Consider the following 24213-nt stretch of genomic DNA (forward strand, 5'->3'; position numbering starts at 1 on the left):
TTGGGATTTTGAGACCACACGGAGGTGTGGGGAAGAACCTATTCTCCTTAAATGAGAAAAGGCCCACAAATGGAACAAACACCCCAGGCTAGGAGCACAGTCTGGTCTTTATAGAATATGTATATTATATATATGTGTGTATGTGTAGGATATATATATTATATATGCTCACTTAACAGATTTTCCCATATAGTAACTTATGAATTATCCTATTAAATGGATATCCTGACACCCAATTTGTCAGGTTCCAAATAGGGGAAGAGGGTTGAAAGCAGCAATCAAGGAAATCAAAGGTAAGAGGTCTAGTTTCCAGAAGCACTCCATACCAGGGTCATGGGCCCTGGAATCTCTACGGTGCATTGCCCAAACGAAAATACTGGCAACTGCCCAATACCAGCCTATATATTTGTCCTAAAACTTCCCAAATGTCAATCATTCAACTAAAATCTGGATATTCTGTTAATGGTTCCCATGAAAATATGATTAGCAACGTCAGGCTTTGGGGGTGGGGAGTAAATTGTTTCCCAACAGTTTAGCTAGATTTTCTTCTGTGTTCACTAGTCATTTCCAATGGGATTTTGAGGATCTGATTTCCTTTGCGGTTCAGATGTATTTGGTTTCCAAACAAAAATCCAGAATGAAACATGTTGGATCAATATATTTATTCCAAGGTGATTTACAATGAAAAATAAAACAATTAAACTTGTATAAGCCAAACACATGAATTCTTTAATTTTTTTTTTAACAAAATATACAACCCAAAACACCACTCTATGGTGGAAGAGGCCTGGAAGGATGGGAGGTGAAGGGAGGGGCACACAAGGGTTCCTGGCACAAGGACCGAGTCTGATCCCAAGATAAGGTTCAGGTCTTCAGCCTCTTCAGTGCAGGATCAGCTGCTAAATGATTTAACACAAAAAGTTACTGGATCACAATACAATGAATTAAAGGCCATTTAAAATCATGTAAGTGACCTCAAAGTGTGTCTGGTCCAGGCGTCGAGCCATGAGCCTTACCGATTTGTTGTCTTCCAAAAAGGGAGTCAGCTAGATTTTCTTCCATGTTTACTGAGGCCAAATCCATACAGGTTTGTGGGTGGACGGGATGGTCTCAAGCACAGGTAAATAGTCAAGGGATTTGGGGAGATTAACATGCCACAGATCAAGAAAGACAGTGAAAAAAAAATGAACTACTCACACTTCATTTCAAACAACACAAAGGCAAAGTCACCCAGGCCGAATACTTAAGAAACATCATTCTCCATTTATCCACAGTTTTCCCAAATCAGCAAGCTTTATGGTATTTCCCAATAGGAGATCCATCAGCATCCCCACAGAATGGAACCAGGTATGGGTACAGCAAAATACTTTTTTAAGTAGACCCTAGTTCCCTCCTTCCCCCAAATCTAATAACTGTCAGAGTCAAAGCCAAAATACAACCAAAAACACACCATGTATTGAGCCAGATAGAGATCCAGTTTTAATGGCAAAGTACGAGAAAAGAAATTGGCAAAAGAATTCACAGAAAAAAAATATTCTCTCTTTTTTTAAACATCTGTACAGATGAAGATGTGGTATGTGTAGTACTTTTTAGAAAGGGAGAAGGAAGTTGTGTTTTCTAACTTCAACCAATATTCATTGTAGGATAAATGCACCATTACATGGTGTCTCCAAAATAAAGGACCAGTCAGTTCCTGGACCCTCTAAAATACCAGAGTTCTAGAAGCCAAGACAACTTATTTACATGGGGCTCTGAACATTCTCTTCTCTCCATCTCTAACACTGGTAACACTAGATTTTGTGTGGTCCTAGGTAGCATCAACTGTACCTTCCTCCTGCGTTGACATTTCCTTAGGGCCTATAGCAGCACTGATAACCCATTCCTTTCCAGGATAACTTAAGGCCGGCATTTCTGTAGCACTCAAAGTGCTGTCTTTGTCCATCTGAGAAAAAGTCTCTATCACAGAGTGGGGACTCTGAAACTCTGTGCTTGTATCTAGGCTACTACTCTCAGGCAAATCACTTGGCTCAGAGGGTAGAGAACAAAGCTTCTCTTCCTGCTTCTCAGAGACCGACGTTACAATGCTGACCAGGTCTGGCTGGCAGGCAGAAGGCCGAAGGCCTGGAGAGCAGACGGTATCTGACTCCAGTCCTAGTGACCCCTCAGCCTCTAACTTGAAAGTCTTTTCCGTATCCACAGACAGCATTCCTTCAGCCTGGAGGTCTAAGGGCTCATGTGCTACCTCCATGTCCGTGTCAACTTTCAATTCCGGCTGAGTTTTCAAAGTATCAGAGGTAAGCATCTTCTCATTTCCGGGCTTAGAGTTTTGTTTATCCTTCATCTCTAAGTCAAGTTCTGTGGTTTCAGGAAGTACAAAACGAAATTCAGAAAGAGTGGAACACGAAAATCTCCCTACATGTATATTCTTAGACTGGCCAGACAAGAACCCTTGGACTGGTTTTGATGGATCACTGGAGAAAACAGATGGCTTGCCTGAGGCACGAGGTTTCTTTAAGTCTGTAGTTTCAAGACCTATAGGTTTGCTTTCTGTGGCCAATATTGGTTCAGTACAGGTAATGGACAAGTCTGAGGATCCTGATTCTTGTCCCTTTGGAATCTCTATGTTCTCAGGCTTCTTGGTCTCCTTTTCCAAAACAGCTGATTGGTAGACCATTTTCTTCAGCTTTTCCTTTGGCTTTTTCCCCATTGGTTTGAAGCCTCTGATCTTAGGTGTTCTACCAGTTGGCTCAGGGGATTGGTCTTCCTGACAGTCCTCAAAACTAGCTAATACAGCCTGCACTTGTGGGCAGCTTGTTAAATAAATATTTCGTTTGAGTATGGATTGGAAAGATGATTCTTCGGCACAATGTTGAACACCTATTGATTGTGGGGTCTGGGATATAAATCTAGTATCTGGAGTCTGTTTGGAGTCTGTTTTGATCTCCAGAGCAGACAGAGCTTGTATACATGGTTCTGTCATTACCTCACCTAGCAATTTGGTCTGTTTGGCTTCTTTCTTCCATGCATGGCTGTCTTCCTTGGAATCCTTCGGTACTATGGATGACAAAGTCTGGAGCTCCTCAACCTGGTCACCTATTCTTTCTTTCCCCACACCCTCTGAGAGTAATAATCTCCCATCTTCCAGTTCTGTGGCTGCCTCTGCCTCATCTGCACAATGCTCTTCGGCTAGGTAGGGATCTGAAATCCTTTTAGCCTGGCTATCAACTATTCCAAGATCCTTTGTATCAACCAAGTTGGCAGGACACAATATGTCTGACATCTGGGGGGCTGGCTCCTCTACACCAGGAGGACCTGGCTCTCCTGAGTTGAGGTCAGCTTCCCCCTCCAGACGTATGTCCCTATTGGTCTCACTCTCATAAGAACTAGAGGAAAACATGGTTGAAGCACTTGCCTCTGGGTTGACTTCCTCCTGGGGCTTAACCTGGTCATCTGCCAGAGAAGTAGTACCAAAGTCCGTTCCTGTAAGAGGCTGTAGGCAACCTCTACTCTTTAGTCCCAAATTCTGTTCTACAATTGTCTGCTGTTTTGGAGATTCCATAGTCTTTGCATTAGACTTGGCCAGACAACTGTCCAAAGGAACACTGGTCAAACCCTTGTCCTGGGACATCCCCCTTAGGAAGATACCACTCTCCTTAGGACTGGAAGAACTATCAGAGTTCTCATTTTTAGAGTAGTTGCTGCTCTCCCCATTGGACAATGTGCTATTGCCCAGCTTGCTTTCTGGATTCCCTTTCCCACCACTGCTGTAGAAGATATCATATAAATCCTTGGCATTTGCCGTGGCTAGGCATGAGTTCCGCTTCTCCAGTTTTTTGGCCTGTTCACTGAATACACCTGAGAGTGGTGGTGGAGGACGAACCAGCACAGACAGCAGAGCCTGGTCATGGTCACTCTCACTCACTCCAGGAGCCACCTCATCTGAAGGGATGGCAGTAGGGTGTACCGGAGCCAAGATGGAAGATGGCAAGACTGGGGTCAAAAGGTTAGATCCCCCTATACCAGGGGTCAAGATCTGGGATAAGGTAGGAGTTGACTTGACCGGAGACAGCACAGTGGTTGTTTGGGCAGGTGGTGTAGAAGCTGACTTAGGTGTAACTGGGAGTGGTGGCGGCGGTGGAGGTGGGGGAGGTGGTGGCAATAGCTGTTCAGGTATGGGAGCTGGCTCATTTTTCTCAGCTACCACAGTCTTTTCCTCTGGGGAACTTTTTAAGATCACCTCTTCCCCACCAAATGCCTTAGAGATTATATCAGGAGGTAGCAGAAGATCAGTCGAAGACTCTTTGACCACTGGCAGAGGTTTGGTAGTGGCCCCTGAAGATTTAATGGACAGGAAAGTATTAAGAGGTGCAGGTTTGCTCACTGTTGCAGAGCCAGACTTGCGTAGCACTGTGGTGGGGATAGGAAGATTGGGCCGGATTTTGGCCTGGGTAGAGGTGGCAACAACAGGCATCCAAGGACTAGTGTGGGCAATGACAGTTTTCCCAGATAGTTTGATCTCAATGGGCTTCACTTTTCCAGCCTGAGCTTTGCCATCCTCTTTGTCCTTGTTGGTTTCTATACTCTCTTCTTTAGGGATGCTTGGGGCTACCCCAGAGGTTTTTTCATCATCCTTTTCTGACTTCTTCCAGCTGAACTTCCCAAAGGAGGAGGATGTCTGTGGCTCCTTTGTTTCTTCTTTCAGCTGGAGTTTTATGATCATCTTTCGCTTGTTCTCAAGCTTGTCTGGGGAGTTCCATGTCTCAGAGAGCTGTTCGTCTAGTTCTTCAGAAAGCTTTTCTTCATCTTCCTTTGTTTCTTTCACCACTTTTGCCTTCTTCTCATCCGTTTCCTCCTTTGGCTTCTCACTCAATTTTCGCTTAAGCTCATTCTGCCTTCGGCGCTCAGTCTCTAGGACCACAGCCAAACCTGCCTGACGATCCAGATTCCTTCGTTCCTCATACAGCGGGTTTTCATCCACATATTTCTGGAAAAAGAAAAGGCAGGGGCTCAACAACTAGTTTGGGTTACTAGGAAAATGAGAAAAACCTTGGTCTTGACAACTGTTTTGAACAATAATATTACCAGTATAGAAAACCAGAGGTTACCTTTCTAAGGAAGTACATACTCTCTTGACAGGCTCAATGTCTCTTTGTCTTTGGGGGGTTGAGACCTTCCTAGAAGTTGTCCCTTTTGATGTGGAGCTTTAAAAACAAAAAGCTCTGATCTGCAGTCATATCAGCCAATGTTACTTGGGTAAAGATGCAACAATGACTATTTTTTAGAAATTCTGTATGGGTATTAGTTGGTGAAGTTGGGATGGCCAAGGGAAGTTAGAAAAAAAATGACACTAAGACAAATGGAGCAAGGCACTATGCTACTCAAGAAACCAACCTTATACTTCTCATTGTGCTGATGACACTTCACATGTTGTTCTCCAGAAATTGGATCCCCAAAAAATTCCTCACAGAGTTGACAGTAATATCCAGTGATGGGAATCAGAAATTCAGAGCCTGGAGTAAGTAGATAAAAAGAGTTAAAGAAATGAGCACAAGCACCCATAATGACATCATCTAAAGGAAATTCCATTTACCCATTTTTGAGAAAATATAGTAGGCACAGCTAGGTGGCTCAGTGGATAGAATGTCAGGCCTAGAGGCAGGAAGTCCTGAGTTCTAATCTAACCTCAGACACTTCCTAGCTCTTCTGCCTTGGAACCAATACTTGTATCAATTCTAAGATAGAAGGTATAAAAAAAAATTTTTTTTAAGGAGACAATATAGAGCATAGCTGCTCACTTACATTAATTTAGAAATCTTATTCCCTTAAAGCTTTTTTAATGGCTAGTTCTTTCCCCTGTTTCAAATTTAAAGCTTGAATATAGGGCCTCCCATAATTCATATACCCTATGTAGACACCTGGACCTTGCCATCCACCCTGCTGCTACATGTTTGTATCACCCTATGTTTGTTATCTCCCAATCTTAGAATGTAAGCTCTTTTAGGTCAAAGATCGACTTGCTTTTGTACTAGCTTAACACAATGCTTTGCATGAAGAAAATATTTAATGTTTTGTTTTGTTTTTTCATTTAGTCATCCATCTCCTTTCCATTTCCTGGCACACTGTTCCACAGGCTAAAGAAATCCCTTAAGATAGCAAAATTCACTAAATACTTTTAATGCAGGACCTTTTAAGTAAAATTAGTAGCTTGAGAAAGATAGGAGAGAAGTTTAACAAATTTTTGTTTTAATTGAGAAAAAATAGTAAAGACAGAAAGATAGGGGAGAGAGAGAGATTTAACTATCTACCCTAGTACTACCTAAAATATTTTTAATGCAGGCCCTTTTAAGTAAAATTAGGAGCTTGAGAAAGATAAAGCAGTTTAACAAATTTTTGTTTTAATTGAGAAAAAATAGTAAAGACAGAAAGATAGAAAAGAGATTTAACTATCTACCCTAGAACTACCTAAAAACTACCTAAATCTTCTTATATCAACCTATAAACCATATACATATAGAATTCTAACTAACTCATTAAACAATGGACAGCTACAAACCCACACACTCTCCTTCAGATTTTACAGCAGCCAACTGTCACCAGCAAATGCCAGCAGCACCCTACACTCAGGAAACCTTACAGCAAAAAGCCCCTTCTCACACTTCATGCTTCCCTTTATCTCTCATTGTCCAACTGTCATTCTTACAAGAACAAAGTGATAGAGGCTTATATGCCAACAATAAGAAATCTTGAACAAGAATCCATGATCATTCTATTGACTTGGATTAAAAAAAAAAAACCAACAGATTAGGTAAAAGCAAAACCTCTAAGGAGATGCTTTCAAGTTTCCTTGCCTTGTGTTTAAGAAGAATGGAAGACATTCTTTTAACCACTCCCTACCTACCCTACTAGCCTCATCCTAAGACTTGTTCAAACTCCTTGGACATTATCACTCTCTCCTTCTAAACAAAGACAAAGAACAATAAGATTCTAAAACCCATCTCACATGCAAGAAAACCAAAACAACTAGCTTTGTCACCTACTCAATTATATGGATGCCATTATTTACTGATGAGTTCTCAGAAAGCTAATAATTCATAGTCCACTGATTGATAATTCTGTTGCTAATGCTCTTGGAATCTCAACTACCCAACCAAGCTTCAAAAAAGACAGTCAGACTAGAACTACTCATATGTCAGTCAATAATTTGCCTACTCATCAGGTCCACACTATGGCAAATATTGATTACTTTTCAACTAGAGAAAATCAAGAATAAAGAAACTTATTTTTCCCATTACTCTTAAGTACTTCACTCTCCTAACAACTAATCTAGATCCTTTTGGGTTCTTTTAAGAAGCAAAAGCCATTCAAATTAATTATCTCTTGGCTCTGATTTTTCTTAGTTCATTGAATTTCAAATTTTAAAAAAATTATCAATAAGAGAATAAAAACTAAGCCAATAACCTAAAGCTCTGGCCTTGATCATGAGGACACCACTCACTCTTCTTCTATCCTTTGCTGCTGCCCCTAAGCATCAGAGCCCAAGGAATCCTCTGCCAACTAACTAAAAAAATGAGGTAGGTAAAGAAGGGAACATACCTTTGGCAGGGACTGTTATTTTATCAGCGCGCTTGGTGTTATCTTGCTTGGCCTCACTCTGGATCTTCGAAGCCCAAGGTCTGTTGTAGGGATCCAGTGTCTATTTGCAAGAGGCAGAGGTGCTCACACAATAGCACTAATAACTCAAGGATACACCTTTCCTCTCTGTCATTTTCTTTCCCACCTGAGGCCACAGACCCCAGCAACCCTCCCACCCTCCCCATCTGCCAAATGGTTAAAACGGAAATCACCTGTGAAAAAGGTAAACAAATGTTAGAGCAAGCAGCCAGCAATGGATGAAGTAAAACTCAAAAAAAATCAGGTACTCAAGGAATCAAGAGACAAAAGCTCCACTTACACTTGTTATGGTGTCTAGGTACAGCCAGGATCCCTGGACTGAACCCCTGGGGATGATGTCTCCTTCGAAGGGGTTGCTTGGCTCTTTGGATTAGGGCTCCTGCCCACATGAGAACTTTTCACTTGTCAAACAGAGTGTGAGATGTGGAAGGAGGTACAGAGTGAGGGGAAGGGAAGGAAGAAAGAAGAGGCCAGGACACCTACCTGTCTATGTTTCTTCTTATGCATGTGAGTAAAGAAATCAAACATGGTCCCACAAATGGTGTTGCAATCTCTGCACCAGTGGTTCCCAGCATCATAATATTCATACACAGTAGCCAGCTGAGAAGACTGCTTAGCCAAGGGCTGGGATGAAGTATCTGTGGGCTTGGGGCTCTTGGCATGAGACTTCTCATTATTCGATTTTGATTCCTACAAGTAAAAAAAGTTTCAAATAATAAGAGCTCAGAGCTTAACAACTCCTGCCCTCTTAGAAAAAAAGGCCATTAATAACCCCAGCCATGCTAGGGTCAGTTAAAAGAAAATATCCCCACTTCACATTTAGTAGGGTCCACATGACTATATCTCCAGGATAACAAGCTCTATCCACTGGCTAGGCCTTCAGAAAAGAGGAGGGAACCTAGAGAAGCCTAGATCTAAGACAAAGTCACTGTGACTTCAGTTTCATCTCACCATGAAAACCAAATAACAGCAGTAGCTAAAATAAAATGCACCAAAAGAATATGTCTTAAAAAGTATAGCAGTCTTCCCCACAGCCACACTTTGGTTTGGGAAGCCTAAGAGAAGGCTTAAGCATTATGCAGGTAAAAGAGATGTTTACCTTCAAGTTCTGGGAAAGCATCTCTAGCTCTAAAAATAGAAATTCTATCATTAGAGCTCCATTCCATTAGTTTAATCTGTATTTTCTTTTGAAATGCTACCTCTCAGGGTAACCCATTAAATCTTCCTTCATAAACTAATTTTACTGACACATTAAAATACTTTCAGCTAGTTGTGAAGCAAAGCACTAAAGAAATGGGAAGTGGAATGGGGTGAGAGGGTACAGAGATATAATTTGTGATGTGGGAGGCCTACTGCAAAGTGGGCACTATGAGGTCATAGATAGGGCAAGTGGTAAAGATTCAAAGGCAAATTCTGAGTACTTTTGCCACTGCACATGAGTCACTCTACTAAGAACTCTAACTTTTATTCAGTATACTAGGTTAAATAGAGGAGAAATAGCAAGTAAAAAGTGTAGGGACACGGCAGAAGTAGTTTCTTACTAGGAAGAGGAAAATTAGACTGCAAGATCAGTTCAGAAGTACCAGGTCTATTCATGTTTCTGCCAATTCAGACTGAGAATTTACAGGCTCTAATGCAAATCAAGATGACAGAGCTTCTCAGGATCTAAGGAAGACAATAATCCTAATCCATGTGCCAGTCAACTACAAAGGACCAAAACCTCAGGACTTTTTTCCCTTCAGAGCACCTACACTCAATGACTTGTGCAACAGGAATCACAACAACTGCATTTAGTTGATGAAGAGAACTATGCTAAAAGGACATAAGGAAAGTAAAACTCATTCCTCCTGGGTTACACAAGCACAAAACAAATTTATATAGGGCCTGAGTCATTTGGGTAGTAGGCTCTGGACAAGATCACATATAGTTTTTCCTGTCTTTACAGTCCAGAGTAACAACTCAGACCAAAAAAAAATTTTTCTAATTAGTCATAAAAGACCCAGAGAACAGAAAACTGTCAGTAGAAATCCGGGAATCTATTCTGTAGGTGAATCCAAAAAAGTTCATTCAAGAAAAATAAGCAACACTAATCCTAAAGAATCAGTTCAGAAAGTACTCTGTTAAAAGGGAAAAAGTCTGCCATCTCACCTGGCCCAGAATGTAAGCCATATAAATTTTCTGTGCACTGTTCCCATCTCTATCAGAGACCATACCACCTCTAGACAGATGCTTCTTTCTCAAAGAAGTACCACATGCCAAGAAAACACTTATCAACTCCAGTAAGTTTTAGTGAAATAACCAACCCCTAAATAAGCTGATAACACACAAGTAATTGTATTTGAAAAGCACACACATGCCCTGCTCTGCCAGGCCCTGACCTAGATGACCTACAGATGATTAGGCCTGATGAGCCCCAAGACTCTCTCCTCCTCATCAATATCTGAGATCAGACATTACCTTGCTAGAGGAAGAGGAGGAGGAAGAGGAGGAGGAGGAAGAGTTGTTAGAGGATGGAGACACTTTTTCTGGGCTCTTGGATTTCTCAGCCTTCCCAGACTTCTCTGACGACTCTTTGCTATCATTAGAAGGCTTTTGGGTTTTATCAAAGATGTTGATCCCCAGGATCTGAGCCACCTTGTCCAGCTCAGACTGTTTCTTTTCTGCTGCCTCTGCCTCACGCCGCAGCTCTGCCATGTCCTTCATGATGTTGTCCTGCAGTCGGCTCACCTCCACCAGGAGTGGGTCTTTGTGGCCATCTTTCTCCCGTCGTTTCTTACGGAGCATCTCCCCTGGTGAGATGGTAGTAGAAAGCATCACATGGTAAATTAGTTAAGAGTATAAACTATTATTTCAACTACAATGAGAAAAAAAAACCAACAAACTACTAGAACAAGTTGTAGAATTATTTCCCCAAGGTTTTTAAGAGCACAGGCTCTCTTTTTTTTGACCTGTTTATTTAAGTAAAGCCTAACTAGAGGCAGATGAAGGGGCTATGCAATCTCTGGCAGCCTTTTTCTATTCCACAACTACATTTGATGATGCTGTTGAAGATGATTGATGATAATTCAACTTGGAACTCTTCCTGAGACTTGATGGGCTGAAAAAGGATAGTTAAATGGGTCTTTCTTTAAACCAGAAAATGTTTTCTAGCTGATAACTCATTTAACTTAATTCAAGAGGCCCATTTTAGCTTTCCAAGTCCAAATGGACTCAATCATAAAACTGATTCTCTTCCTTGCACACTGCATTTTTGAGGTCTACAAAACAGCCTTCTTTTCCAACCACTCAGGAATATTTTTCACTCATATGTGACTGGTTCTTACAGAGGTTAACAATGAGCCTCCTCCACTCTTACTCAATTACTTATTCAACACCCAGAAAGGGATCGTTAAAATTTCACTGAAACTCGTACCCACTCTTCTCCCACACCACTCCAACAATGAGACTGTCAGATCCCAGTACTCAATACTGATATTAGAGCAAGAGGCCCTACCTCTCCTAAGTGGCTAGGAATTCAAATTTCCAAAGCAGTAGAGTAAGTAATGACTGTATAGCTCAGGCCCCATGGGCAATAAATCCATCATCTTAGACTCTTCCTAAATGCTTTCCAATTAGCTTTCCTCCTCAACCTGGGGTAACAGAAACAGCTTCATTCTAGGGCAAGGAGCAATACCTTGCTGCTTATGAAGCCGATCCAGCTCAGTCCTGAGATAGTACATCTTCTTCTGCCGTGCATCCCGGTCACTCCTCAGTTTTTCCCTCTCTTCTATAACCTGTAGGGTACATAAGGGTATGGTACTTTTCCTCTCACTTTCAGCAACAAATTCCAACTATATTACTAGCATCCCTTCCCCAAAAACTCTCACACTTGGATAATCTCAAAGACATCCCAATATCTATGAGCTCATCTCTGAATCAATTTCTGTTCTAATAACGTATTCAGAAAAAACTCAAACCTCTCCCTTCCTTCCTCTCCCCAGAACTCATGCTGTCTATCAATTAGCTACATTATTTGAGAAAGTACTAGATTACTCTCAGTAAGTATCTTTTCTAAGTTAGGAGGTTAGATTTAATAAAATTTCACTTGAAGGGAATGGCAGATGCTGTTTCTGGGACATGAGAATAGACCATTGGTTTTGAATGATTTCTAAATTTCAAAGAATACAGTACAGTCCTTAAAGTTCATTGGCCCCAAGTCTAAGGCTTATGAAAAGGACTGTGGGAAAAGAATCAGTCACTAAAAATTGGCTCTGAATTTTTTTTGGTTCTGTATTCATAGAAACCACCAGCCTCCATTTCAAGAGAAGAACATAGCTAAATGACACACATATTGTAGCGTGATGTGAGGTTATTTTGTCTAGGCCTCTGGCCTAGGCACATGTTTCTTACTTGTATATTCTTTAATCTTTAACCTTTAATAAACCTCTAAAAAATATAATACTCCTTGCAGAGAGAAACTAATGTCTACCTGCCTCACCTGTCTCAGTATCCCCATCTCCCCTAAATTTTAACTGTTACAATATATATAGCTATTTGAGTATTGCAAAGCACTTTACAAACATCTTGTTTGATCCCAATAATATTAAGATCTTAAGTTATTATTATTTCTGTTTTACCCATAAAACTGAGGCTGAGAGAGGTATAAGTGATTTGGAACAGTCACACAGATAGTGTCTGAGACCAAATTTGGACATCCTGATTTTCTAACTCCAAATCTAGTGCTCTACCCACTATTCCACCACCTAGCTGTCTCCAACTAGCTTACAGTAGCATAGAGATGTAAAGGCCTAGGAAAACAAGAAGGGAAAAATAAAAACACTTTTTTTTCTGTTCTTTCTCTAAAGTCTCCATATCTCAAAATATGCAAAAAATTTTAAAAATCAGTACATATTATATAAACATATATTACTAAATTATTTTAGATCTATAGTGTTGCATATTTCACATGCCCTAAACATTTATAATCTCTAATTCCCTCTCTTCTCCCCAAGAAAAATAAATAAGCCAAAAAACCCCCAAAACAACCCACCCCCTAAAACAAAATGCTAAAAGTTTCTTTCTGTGGCTTCAAATTACCTGATGTTTTACATCTTTTTCAATTCTCTTCTCACAGACTGACAACCCAAAGAGTCATTACCAAATAAGAATGTAAGTGAAAGTGCTTTGCAAATTTTAAAGAGCTACCCAAATTATGAGGTACCATTATGAGGCCATCATTTCTCATACTTGTCCCTGTAAGGACAGCTGGAAAAAGCAGAAACAGTTGGAAACATATATGTTCCCAAGCCACATCTATTTCCTATGATCACTGTAAAAATTTCACTAGAATGAAGGATAAAGATTGATAACTAACTACTGCCCACCCCCTTGGCCAGAAAACCTCCGATAGAGCCAAAACTATTTAAGACTTCCCACCTCCACTCCAAAATATCTTATATTTAATACCACAAAAGCTCAACAACACGAAGAGACCTTGGCTTTGGACAAGAAAGTTAGAAAGGCGGCCAAAAAGACAACTGTCCTCCTAAGGTTGGACCCAGAATCACACACGGGAAGGACTGCTCACAGAATCACCCTAAGGAGCAACATATGAGGAAATCTGGGGAGAAAGGCCTACTTACATGGGAGAGGATTACAATTCTTGCAGCACCTGAAGAAACCAGTACCCAACCACAGCTCCCATCCCCATAACAAAATAAAAACAAATTTGGTGCTGAGCTGCCTGTCATGGCCTAAAACAAAGGACTCAAGTTCACAAGATTCTACAAGGCTAATCTTCACCTTCTGCTTCTGTGAAGCCCGGTTCTTCTCATCTGAGATCTTTTCTGGATTGTATCTCATAAGTGGTGGAATGGGTAATCGAACAGGCACCTTGTTGGAGTTGTTGATGACAGGGATGGGAACTAACATTGATTCTTCCCTCTTGGATTCAGCAGGGGGTATGGTGGGGATCACACGAAGGTTGGGGCGGCTAGGGGTGACCTGCTTAGTGACAGGTATGAGTCTGTGAGGATCAGTCAGTGGATGGCTAGGTTGTTGGGGGGAAGGATACATGGGCCAAGCAGAGACTGCATATGCCATGTAATGTCTATAGGCATCGTAAGTAGAAGGAGGGATAGGAGGTGTCTGGTAGTCTGGTGGAATCTGAGCCGCAGAGAACTGTGTATTAGTGGGAATCTGAAATTGAGTCACAGAGGAAGTGCAATGTGGGAGTCTAATGGGGGGAGCTGGGGCTGAGGGAATCAGACATCTGATGGCAGATGCCCGGGGCCCACTGTTGGCCACTTCTGGTCCTGGGATCTGACTCATGGAATGGTCAGACTTGAGGAATGGAGGGCTGTTCTTTGCCCTCAGATAAGGATCCACAGGAGAAGCCATATGTGGTCTAGACATCTCAGGGGACCGAGTATCACTCCGCCGTGCCTCCCTGCTTTCCAGTCTGTGTGAGTCTGAAGAACTTCGATCAGATAAAGAACGCCGATCAACTGAACGTCGATCAAGTGAGGAATGTGAGGGAAATTTCTTTCCATGGAGTCGTTCCTGGGTGCGCACAGCCAATTTGCTGATCTCTGCCACCCCAATATCCAGCCCTATGGTCTTCAGCAAGTTATGGATTTTCGCATATTCTGGATTGGTTTCATCTCGCCCTTCCAATTTCAGAGCTGATGATGGGGAGGGAGAGGAGTTTGCTCTCTCTCTCCGGGCTTCACTACCAAGGCCTCCAAGTGACTTTGGTGGGAATTCTGGCTTCAAGTCCTCTTCTTCATTCCCATAGAGAAACTTTTCCTCATCCTCTATGTCTGGAAAGCTACGTCGTCTCTTTTCTTGGGCACTGGTAGGCTCTGCCAACATACCCAGAATTCGAGAAAAGCCACTGCCATCCTGGCTGGCTCTCTCATGAGGCAACAAAAAATCTGTGTGCCGCTCACCAGACTCAACCTTCCCATCTATTTTCTCCTTGTGGCTTAGAAAACTCCCAAACTTCTCTCTGAGGGGGCTAGTATCCTTAGGGAGTCCAGAAAGGGGACCCCACTGATAGGATTCTTGGGGTTCCTTCAATGCAGTCTCTGTCAGGGCTCCTTTGTTGTTTTCAACCTCTGAAGCAAAAGGGACTGTAGCACTGCTTGGGGGAAGAGATGGGTGGCCAGAGATGAGAGGAAGTTCTTGACTAGAATTGGTACTGCTAGAAAAACTCTCCATCTGCAAAGACAAATATCATTACTTTAGCCCTCAAGAAAACCCAAGGCAGGATCCTATTTAAAATGCATTTGTTCAACTACAACACTGTAAAATAAAGCAATTTGGAGAGACTTTTTTTAACCCTTACCTTCTGTCTTAGAATCAATACTGTGTATTGGTTCCAAGACAAAAGAGTGGTAAGGGCTAGGCAATGGGGATTAAGTGACTTGCCCAAGGTCACACAAATAGGAAGGGTCTGAGGCCTGATTTGAACTTAGGACCTCTGTCTCTAGGCCTGGCTCTCAATCCACTGAGCCACCCAGCTGCCCCCTGGAGTGACTCTTAAGAACTCTGATCATTGCAGTAACTAAGCATGATTATAGAGGTAAAGAATGAAATATAGTCAGACAAGGAAAATGTATGAATCTGTTTCCTTTGACTATGTTTATTACTACAAAGGAGTTATTTTTTTTAACAAGTTATAAAGTGCATAGCACAATATCTGGCACACAGTAGGCACTAAAAAGCCATTTTTTCCCTTCTCTTTTTAATGGATTAGAGGGTGGAGGGAAGGATGGAATTTATCAGAGAAAGCAAGGTTAGCCAGATAGCCTAGCCAGATAGCCTCCTTCCAAGAAAAAAACAAAAACAAAAACAAAAACAAAAAGAAGCAAGACAAGAGGTCATTGAAACACTTAAAATACAGAGGAGAACAGAAGGCAGGAAACACAATCAGAACAGCTTTGAAATAAATGTGTTAAATTACATCCTTTTAAAAGAATCAACTATATGAAAGAGAATTCTAGGTTTCATATACAATTCTCTTTATGTTCTTTGTATAATAAAATGTTCGTGTTTGGAGTTCATGGATCAAGAATGACAACAAAATAAGAAAACAAAATATGAAATGCATTTGTTCTTACTGAGTCAATTGGAAAAAGTAGATATAGATTAAAAAAATTATCCTTAGGTGTGTATGGGGGGAACACAATGAATAGATTGGTTCTACACCCATAGGACTATACCCTGTCTTGCAGATCTAACAGGACCCTGTTAGTTCTCTCCAACATCAACTACTTGGAGGCCCTCTTACAGACAGAAAGAGCTAGATCCTTAATTACTGATGTACTATTATTAACACCACAAATTCCTAGGAGTGACCTGGACAGAACACTTCCTATTTAAGAAAACCTTTGCATCTATCACTACACACTTTGGTTAAACAGTATTACCAACACAGCAAAAGGAGCTCAGGTGAGTCCTTTAGGAAAGTACTCAAAACTGTATCAAAAACAAAATTTAACAATAAATAAAAATGTACCCAGACTGGCTCAGGGGAAAGGAGGGACTGGGCAGATGAAAAAGAAAAATGGGATTCAGACCTGCAGAGAAGGCTCCACAACCACTTCTACTCGCTTCTTCAGAATGGACTTCTTGGGCATCATAGGTACATCCTCTGGTCGATGCACTGTATATCCTGGCTCTGACCCTGATACTCCAGAGATGGTACAACTGCTGCTGCTGCTGCTATCTACCCCCACTAGATCCTGACCCATGCTTCTGTTTCGCTCTTCCTCTTCCTCCCGTTTTCTCCTAGCAAGGTCCAATTCCCTGAACTCAGGGTCCATGAACCGAGAGCTTGGGCTATGCCTTCGTTGGCGGTAGTTTCGAGCACCTGAAGCATAGTTAGGGTGGTCCCCACCCAAACTATGTATCTTCTCACTGTCATCATATCGGGATCGTTTGGCTTCCCGGCTTCTTTCCTCAGATCGAACAGAGTAGGAGACTTTGAGTTTGTCTCTGTCTCGAAGGAGATCATCATGACGGCTAACATGGGGGTTATAGTCAGACCTATGGAGGAAGGCCTCTCTTGTCCTGTAGTCCTCATCCAGCCGCCCCAGAAAAGGGCTAAGAGGCCCTTCTTCCCGAGTGGTGTAGCGCTCAAGGCCCCGAGAGCACTGGGAACTATGTGTGAAGATAGGACCATCAGCCAGGTCATCCCTGAAGAAAACAGAGAGGAATCACTGGATAAAATGGATTTCAAGACAATAAGGATAGAAGAGATTAATCTGGAACTACTCAGGGCATTCTAAAAGAGAATATAATATGATGAGAAGGTCAAAAACAGATAAGAACACATATCTGATGCCATGGAATAGCCATTTCAAAGAAAATGAGCTAGTCAGTGATTTCCATTGGCGTCAACACGACTTTTCCAGGAACATTATATATCATACTCCTGGCCTTCAAGTTCCAAAGATCCTCTGGCCTCTCCTGTCAGCTTTCTCTTGCCCTATTTGAATACCTATAAAGCAGGTGAGGACAGATTAAGTAATATTCTGGCTCATCACATTTTTATCTCAAAGAAGTAAAAAAGGTAAGTTATTTTCAGGTATATAGAAGAAATAGAAACTAGATTAAACCTCTGTCCTGTTTTTAATCCTACTTCTGGGTACAAAGGAAAGGTAACCATTCTAACCTATTCTAAGAATTCCAGAAAGTACTCATTACATAAAGTATTCTTTCCCCAATGTCAAATGCCCTAAATGTCACACCACTACAAGCTTTCAATAGCATTAATCAGGTTAGGACAAATGTTCAATGGCAGCTTATATTTAAAGAAAGGAAAAGTCTTTTGAGGTAAGAAACAAATATAAAGGCATTCTTTAGAAATCTCTATTAAAAAAAACCCCATACAAAAAGTAAAGTGCTTACCTCTTACTCTGATCCAAAGGGACAATGTCCTAAAGTTAGAATGATCATTACTGATGCCATCTATAGTTCTTAGGAGTTGCCTTTCTTTTGTTTTGATAAATTCCTTTCTTATTGTAGTTGTTTTTTATTTCTGCTTGCTTTAAAACCAAAAGAAAACCCTAGAGCTACCAATTTTGTTTTTAGTAAGCATGACTTCTTCAGTAGATACTTGAATAGCATTTATCAATAACCCTATGGACAAGCTCTCCAGGATAAAGTTTATATTTCCAAAAGAGGCTGAAAATAAAACAGGCAGGGAAGAAATGTTCCTATTACTACTTTTTCCCTGTGTTGGAGAGATATTACAAATCTCAGTGTAGTATATATATGACAGCACAGTATATGAATGTTTCAAGAATGATCAATTATAGTATATTTTAAAGAAGTAGAATGCTTTTGAGAGCCAGGCCTAGAGATGGGAGGTCCTGGGTTCAAATCTGGCCTCAGACACTTCCCAGCTGTGTGACTCTGAGCAAATTACTTAACACCCATTGCCTATCCCTTACCTTTCTTCTGTCTTAGAACCAATACACAGTATTGATTCCAAGACGGAAGGTAAGGGTTTAAAAAAAAAAAAGAAGAAGAAGAATGCTTGTATAGCCAAGATTTGAGTGCCTCAACACACCTGCTACTAGGAGAGAATATTGGTAAAAAAGAACAAGGACATTTTCTAGTCATACTACTTAAGAACAGAACTAGTGGATTTAACAAATCCATTTGTGCTGCCAAGGCTAGAACCTAGTCAGACCCAAGATACATGATAGTGCTATGCAACTACCAACTAATGTAGATTTGATGTCTAATCAAATTAGAGAAAGTCAGAGTTGGAAGGAATTTCAGAAGTCCTTTAGTCTAATCCACACCTAAATAGCAATCTCTTCTGCAAGAAAGGGACATCCAGCCTTCACCTGAAGATCTTCAGTGGTAAAGGAAGCTATTTCTTGGAAGAGTGTCAGGATCAAGTACTGTCAATCTAGATAGAGAAATACTGTCAATTCCCAAGATGTCTGAGTTCAGACATAAGATCTCAGAGATACTAGAAGAAAGAAAATGTTAAATGAATACACATACCAAAATTAGATTTTTCAGAAACTAACAAGTCTCCTTTCCCAACCAAGGCTCAAAGAGTCAAGTAACCTCAGGGGAAGACAATAATCATAAAGTCTCAGAAAGTCCTAAAAATTCTTTAACAGGCCTAATCCTGGAAAGGGTACCTTTTGCAAGGTTTGGCTGGGTCTGGCTGTTAGAAAAATGGTCTAGTTAAGAGTCCACATTCTTTACTATTGATTCCCTATGAGAGTCTTGAGAAATTCCTTTCTCCAAGGCTTTTATAGCTGGCAAATATATGGCAAAAAGTACTGGCCCTAATCTATTTTGAAGGAGGAGAATGAAATTTAAGTATGAGCGGTACTAAAATAAGTTCTGACTGGAAGTTGCATTGGGAGAGTACCATGACAGCAGAGAATTCCTGTCCTAACTACACTGGTTCTCCCATAGTCAATACACACTCATTCACCTAACACAACCTGGCTTATAGTCTTTCCAATTTTTCCACACAACCAATTAGAGCACACATGTCAAGAGTCAAGAAGAAGTTGTTATCCTAATCAGAAATGAACTTGGCAGCATAGAAATGACCATCCAGGTGAACTATCCTGATGTGAAATTCATAACCTTTCACAACCTGGCCTGCATCTCTCTTATAAGTACTCTCCTTTCCAAACCTCTTTGCATTACTATACAGTTACACTCACCTTCTCTCTATTCCACACAATGCACTCTTTCTCCAATTTCCACATCTTTGCACTGGCCATCCTCTATGCCTGGAATGCTTCCCCCTTCACTCCCAACTCTCAAAATTTTTTACTTCCTTCAGAGTAAAGTTCAAACATCACCTTTTATTAAAAAACAAAACAAAAACCTTTCCTGATCTCCCCAGTCAGTACTCTCCTTAACTACCCTATATTTATTTTGTATGTACTTTCATATGTACATGTTATCTCCTCCAATAGAGCATAACCTCTTTGAGAATAGGAATTTTCTCTTTTGTATTCCTAGTACATTGTAGGACTTAATACTGGTAGACTGATGATATTTGTTGAGAACGTTGAGTATAAGAAGGGAATTCCAAGCTATCTGTAAATAATTCACTTATATGCAAGAGCTGGGGGGTGGGATAGGGGTGGTAAAGGGGGGGGGGATAGCTTCTCTCACTGTCACCACTAGCTTAAAACTGGGCTTACTATTAAAGGATATTCCAAAGATTATAACAAGATTTAGTAAATAGTCTCAAGGAGCAATAACTTACACAAATTGAACATGAAGAGTCATAACTGTCTAAAAAAATGAGTGGGGTAGGGCATAGAAAAGGATAGAGAAGAGCCTTTTCACCTTTCTCTAAAAAGCAGAACCACATTCATTTATTTTAAAAAACATAGATTAGTACATTATAATTGAAGGGTGATATTCTAGTGAACAATGGAAAACATGCAAATCAACCTCCAAAGCACAGTACAGAGGAGAATCACCTCCCATCCAATTTACCTCAGCTGACTGCTCACTTCCTGAAACAGAAGCAGCTGGGTAGAATGTCTTTGATGCATGGTTTACTCATAAATGTTGAAGCCATGACTCCAGACCATGGGCTTTAAAGCTATCAAACTATGTATGTTATCTTCCCTCATTTTACTTGGCCCACTGTTAAGTGGTGCTTCCAGATAAGTGCTATTTGGAGCAATTATGTTTCTCTCATGCTTACTTCACATTTATGTCTAATGCCCTCCTCCCACCTTCATATCCTCAATGCATTAATGTATAGATATAGTCTCCATTTGAGAGCAAATTCATACGTGCTTATTGTCAAACAATTTATTTACTTCCCATAATGTCCTGGGAATGGACCAAAACTGACATTGTTGAAACTCTCAAGTTTATATAATTTGAGGGAAACTGGGAAAAGCAAACTCCAAAATGGTTTCTTTCCTTGCATAATTGCAGCCCTTTTCCTGCAGGCTTGGGAGCCAATGCCAAGTTTAAATATAGTTCTCTCCAAAATATATTAATCTCTTTTCAACACCTAATAGTTTCAGTATAATTCCTTATATAATTAAGACGTCAAGTTCTTATCTGATATTTTAATATACATTTTCCTCAATATGCTATCTTCTTTTTAGTTATGTTATAAAAATTTATTTTCATATAACCAAGCACATTAACTATCCACAAAAGATACATGGCCAAAGGATTTAAAAATAAGAAATACATTGTTAACAGTTTTAAAAATTGTTCAATCCCATTAAAAGTCAAAGAAATGCAAATTAAAACAACTCTGAGGTACCACTTCATACCCATCACATTGCCAAGAATAATTAAAAACATTAAGATTCAATATCAACAGGGCTGTGGAGAAACAGGCACACTCAGTGCTAAAGAAACTGCAAACTTACAGAATCTTTTTGGAGAGAAACAAAGTACACGATAAAAGTTACAAAAATCACCATACTCTTTCTCTTTGTCCCAGTAATTCCACAGTTGGAGATATACCCTGAAAGTGTTATTAAAAAAACAAAAGCTATCTGTTCAAAGATTTTCACAGTAGAATTACATGTAATTAAACAACAACCTAAATGTTTCAAAAGTAAAGGAATGGCTAAAGGGTGTCATGTTGACGAAATGGAATAATGCAATGCAATTAAGAGCAAAAAGCATTTGAAATAAAAAGAAATCTGCAAAGGCCTATACAGGCCTAAATAAGGAAAAGTTTAAGAGACAGAACCAAAAGAGTGGACTGCACACAATGATTACATTAGGAAAAATTAATGAGAATAAAGGCACAAAGAATTCAAATAGAAAAACAAAAAAAGTTATTTCTTCAATAAAATTAATTTAAATGCAAAGCTAGTTTATTTAAATTGTTGTTCAATGTTAAGTTTTTTTAAATAAAATATTTAATAGCAGCAATGTTAGAGCTTAATATCTTAATAGGCCAGACCATTCATGCCCAATGATATCTCTGTCTAAATAATAATAATCAATGGACTGACGAACAGCTAGCATAGATTCTGATTTTAGCATCGAACTCAACATCTAATTTCCCTTTAAACGTGCTTGATCTTTTTATTCATTAATTTAACCTCTTATGAATCTATATTCTCAGCCTAAACAGTAAGTCCAAAAACTTTTTAAGGGAACTTTAGTTCAGAATTCCAGGATTTGTTGAAAAAGGGCTTGTTTATTTCCATTATCCAATCCCTTCCTGATTTTATTGACTGATCATATTAAATCAACTTTCCCCCTTCCAATTTTTTACCCACACAGATTTCATCTGGCAGCATTGTCTTTATGTCCTTCCTTCTTGGAGGCCTTCCAACCCTCAAGGCCTTTTCCTCTGTTACACTCTGTACTGGACATGGGTCCACAATTTCAGTGCCAATACCCAAAACTTCAAACACAAGAACTTCAGTAATTAAGAGCCAGTCTACAATGACAAGCCACTGCAATAACCCCTAGTTTTAGAAGAATCCTACCTGTCTATGTCACCCAGGTTATCCACTGGAGACCCTAATCGATCATTAAGCCTCCGGGGGTCAGGTGAGCCAAGGCAAAATCGGTCATTGCCAACAGTGATTCGCAAGCTTTGTTCCACTGATGATTCAGAACGAAGTCCAGGAGATCTCCTCTGCAGGGACAAAACACAGCAGCTAGTGGTCAAGGGTAGTTCCTTTAATTTTAACAGAGGTATTCATTATGGGATCACAGAGGTTAGAAAAAAGAGAAGAGACAAAATTGAGGATACAAAAAATTGTTTTCCCATTTCCAGGGTAAGAAACAATTCCCCATGTTGTTCAATTTCAACGTTCAAGAACACTTCCTTGAAGGTATGATTTAGCTCCTTCCCAAACTGTCTCCCCTTTTCCTCTCCCATGATTCTTACTCAGCTATGATGACAGAAAAAAACAGCCCATTCACATCTACAGTATCTCACAGAACCACTCAAGGAAGTAGAAATCCCTACCATTGGGATTCAAGAGATCTCTCAAAATAAAAGCCTACTGCTCAGCAATCAGAACAAAAAGCAGGGGGGAGGGGAGAAGAGGAGATAAAAAGATAATGCTAAATAGCCCAGGCTAAATAAAATTCTTTCATCTCACATCTTTTCTACTCCCATTTCCCCCTTTGAATAGGACTAATTTCATTTCAGAAAAAACAGGCTCGAGCTCGGAGGAATACCACTCTAACTCCTTTTCCGCAGAGAAGGCTGCCATGACAAGAGCTGTCTTTCCCAAACCTCAGGAGGCAGCTGAAGCCCCAAAAGACTGCAGTGCCGCAGGTCTCCAAGGAAGGACTGCTCAGAAGTCTACCACTGCACTCACTGCCATTACCCAGGCCAATAGACAAGTAATACGAAAGGTAGTTTATGGGGGGAAAAGAAAACAGGGAGTGGGGGTGGGGTCAAGTTTTCCCACAAATCTCACCCAGAGCCTGGGAAAACACACTGCTCCATCACCAAAAGGACTCCTCGATTATTAGTCCCGATTCCCGTTATCCCTCAGGGAAGACCCCGTTATACGGAAACGCTTTCTAGGGACCAGCTAGGCCCGGAAGGGAGTCTACACTGGCTGTGCCTGGGTCAGGCCAGGGAGGTTCTGAGCGGCTCCCGAGAGCATGAGGGTCCTCCCTGTTCTGGACCCCAGACCGGGGGCAGCGGGGCCCCGGGGTGGATTACCCGGCTGCCGCTGTCACCCGGATGGTCTCCGCGGCCGTCCCGGGCGAAGTCGGAGCGGGAGCACGAGCGGCTGCTGCCGCGGAAGCCGCCGGAGCCCGACGGGAACAGGCGTCGGGGCCGGGTCGGAGAAGGCGAGGCCCGGCGAGAGCGAGGCGGGGACGGAGAGCCCCGGCGGCCCCGCGGCGGGCTCGGGGACCCGCGTCGGCTCCACGGAGGAGACGGAGAACCGCGCCGGCGGCCGCGGACAGAGTGCGGCGGCGGGGACGGGGAGTGGCGGCCGCGGTGGCCCGAAGGGGAGCGGGGCCGGCGGCACGGGGGCCGGGAAGAGGCCGAGGAGGAGGAGGAGACAGGCGGCGGGGAAGCGCGGCGTACCGGCCCGGTAGAGGAGGAGGAGGAGCCGGCGCTGCGGCTGTTGCGGGAGCCGCCGCCGCCGACGCCGACGCCGCCGCTCTCCTTAGGCCGATGCGAGGAGACCGAGGAGCGGCCGCTGCTGCGGTACATGGCGCCAGCGAGGGCGGCACGGGCCCGGCCCCGAGAGGGAGGCCGAGACCGCTCCGACTCCGCGGTGCCCTGGAAACCAGCGCCGCCGCGCGCTCACCCCCGCCGCCGCCGCCGCCGCCGCCGCCGCCTCGGGGGCCCCCGCGGGGGGCCGGCCTCGCGCGCCGCCGGGTCGTTGGGGCGAGCCCGCGACACGCCTCCTTCCTCTTTTCTTTCCCTCCCACCCGCGTCTCTGCGGGGATCAGTGGGGGGCGGGAGCAGCGGAGCGGGAGGAGGGAGAAAAAGCGGGAGGCGGGACTGAAAGTGGAGAGCTGACGCGAGCGCCTCAGACAAGATCCTCCTTCTACCCGAGCAAGATGGCGACCGCTCGCCCCGCCTTTCTGGAC

At 41.9% G+C, this 24213-nt stretch overlaps 1 protein-coding gene across 6 annotated transcripts; it reads right to left on the reverse strand.

Annotated features, from left to right (window-relative positions):
- Positions 1-647: 647 nt before the first annotated feature.
- ZNF318 (zinc finger protein 318) lies at positions 648-23983 on the reverse strand. 6 transcript variants are annotated; one of them, XR_462530.3, is made up of 11 exons: positions 23330-23979; positions 22131-22282; positions 16233-16851; positions 13453-14871; positions 11345-11444; positions 10129-10460; positions 8155-8361; positions 7594-7693; positions 5392-5510; positions 1017-4984; positions 648-899 (listed from the first exon to the last, which is right to left on the reverse strand). XR_462530.3 is itself a non-coding variant. In XM_007483962.3 (10 exons), the coding sequence occupies exons 1-10, from the start codon at positions 23828-23830 to the stop codon at positions 1808-1810; spliced, it is 6456 nt and encodes a 2151-aa protein (XP_007484024.1). In that variant the 5' UTR covers positions 23831-23983; the 3' UTR covers positions 648-1807. The 6 variants fall into 6 exon arrangements, 5 of the variants coding, with proteins under 5 accessions (XP_007484024.1, XP_007484023.1, XP_007484022.1 ...); XM_007483962.3 differs by having other exon boundaries at positions 648-4984; positions 10399-10460; positions 23330-23983; XM_007483961.3 differs by having other exon boundaries at positions 648-4984; positions 10306-10460; positions 23330-23982.
- Between the last annotated feature and the right edge of the window lie 230 nt (positions 23984-24213).

This window comes from Monodelphis domestica, chromosome 2 (genome assembly GCF_027887165.1).
Source record: "Monodelphis domestica isolate mMonDom1 chromosome 2, mMonDom1.pri, whole genome shotgun sequence".
NCBI classification, from domain to species: Eukaryota; Metazoa; Chordata; class Mammalia; order Didelphimorphia; family Didelphidae; genus Monodelphis; species Monodelphis domestica.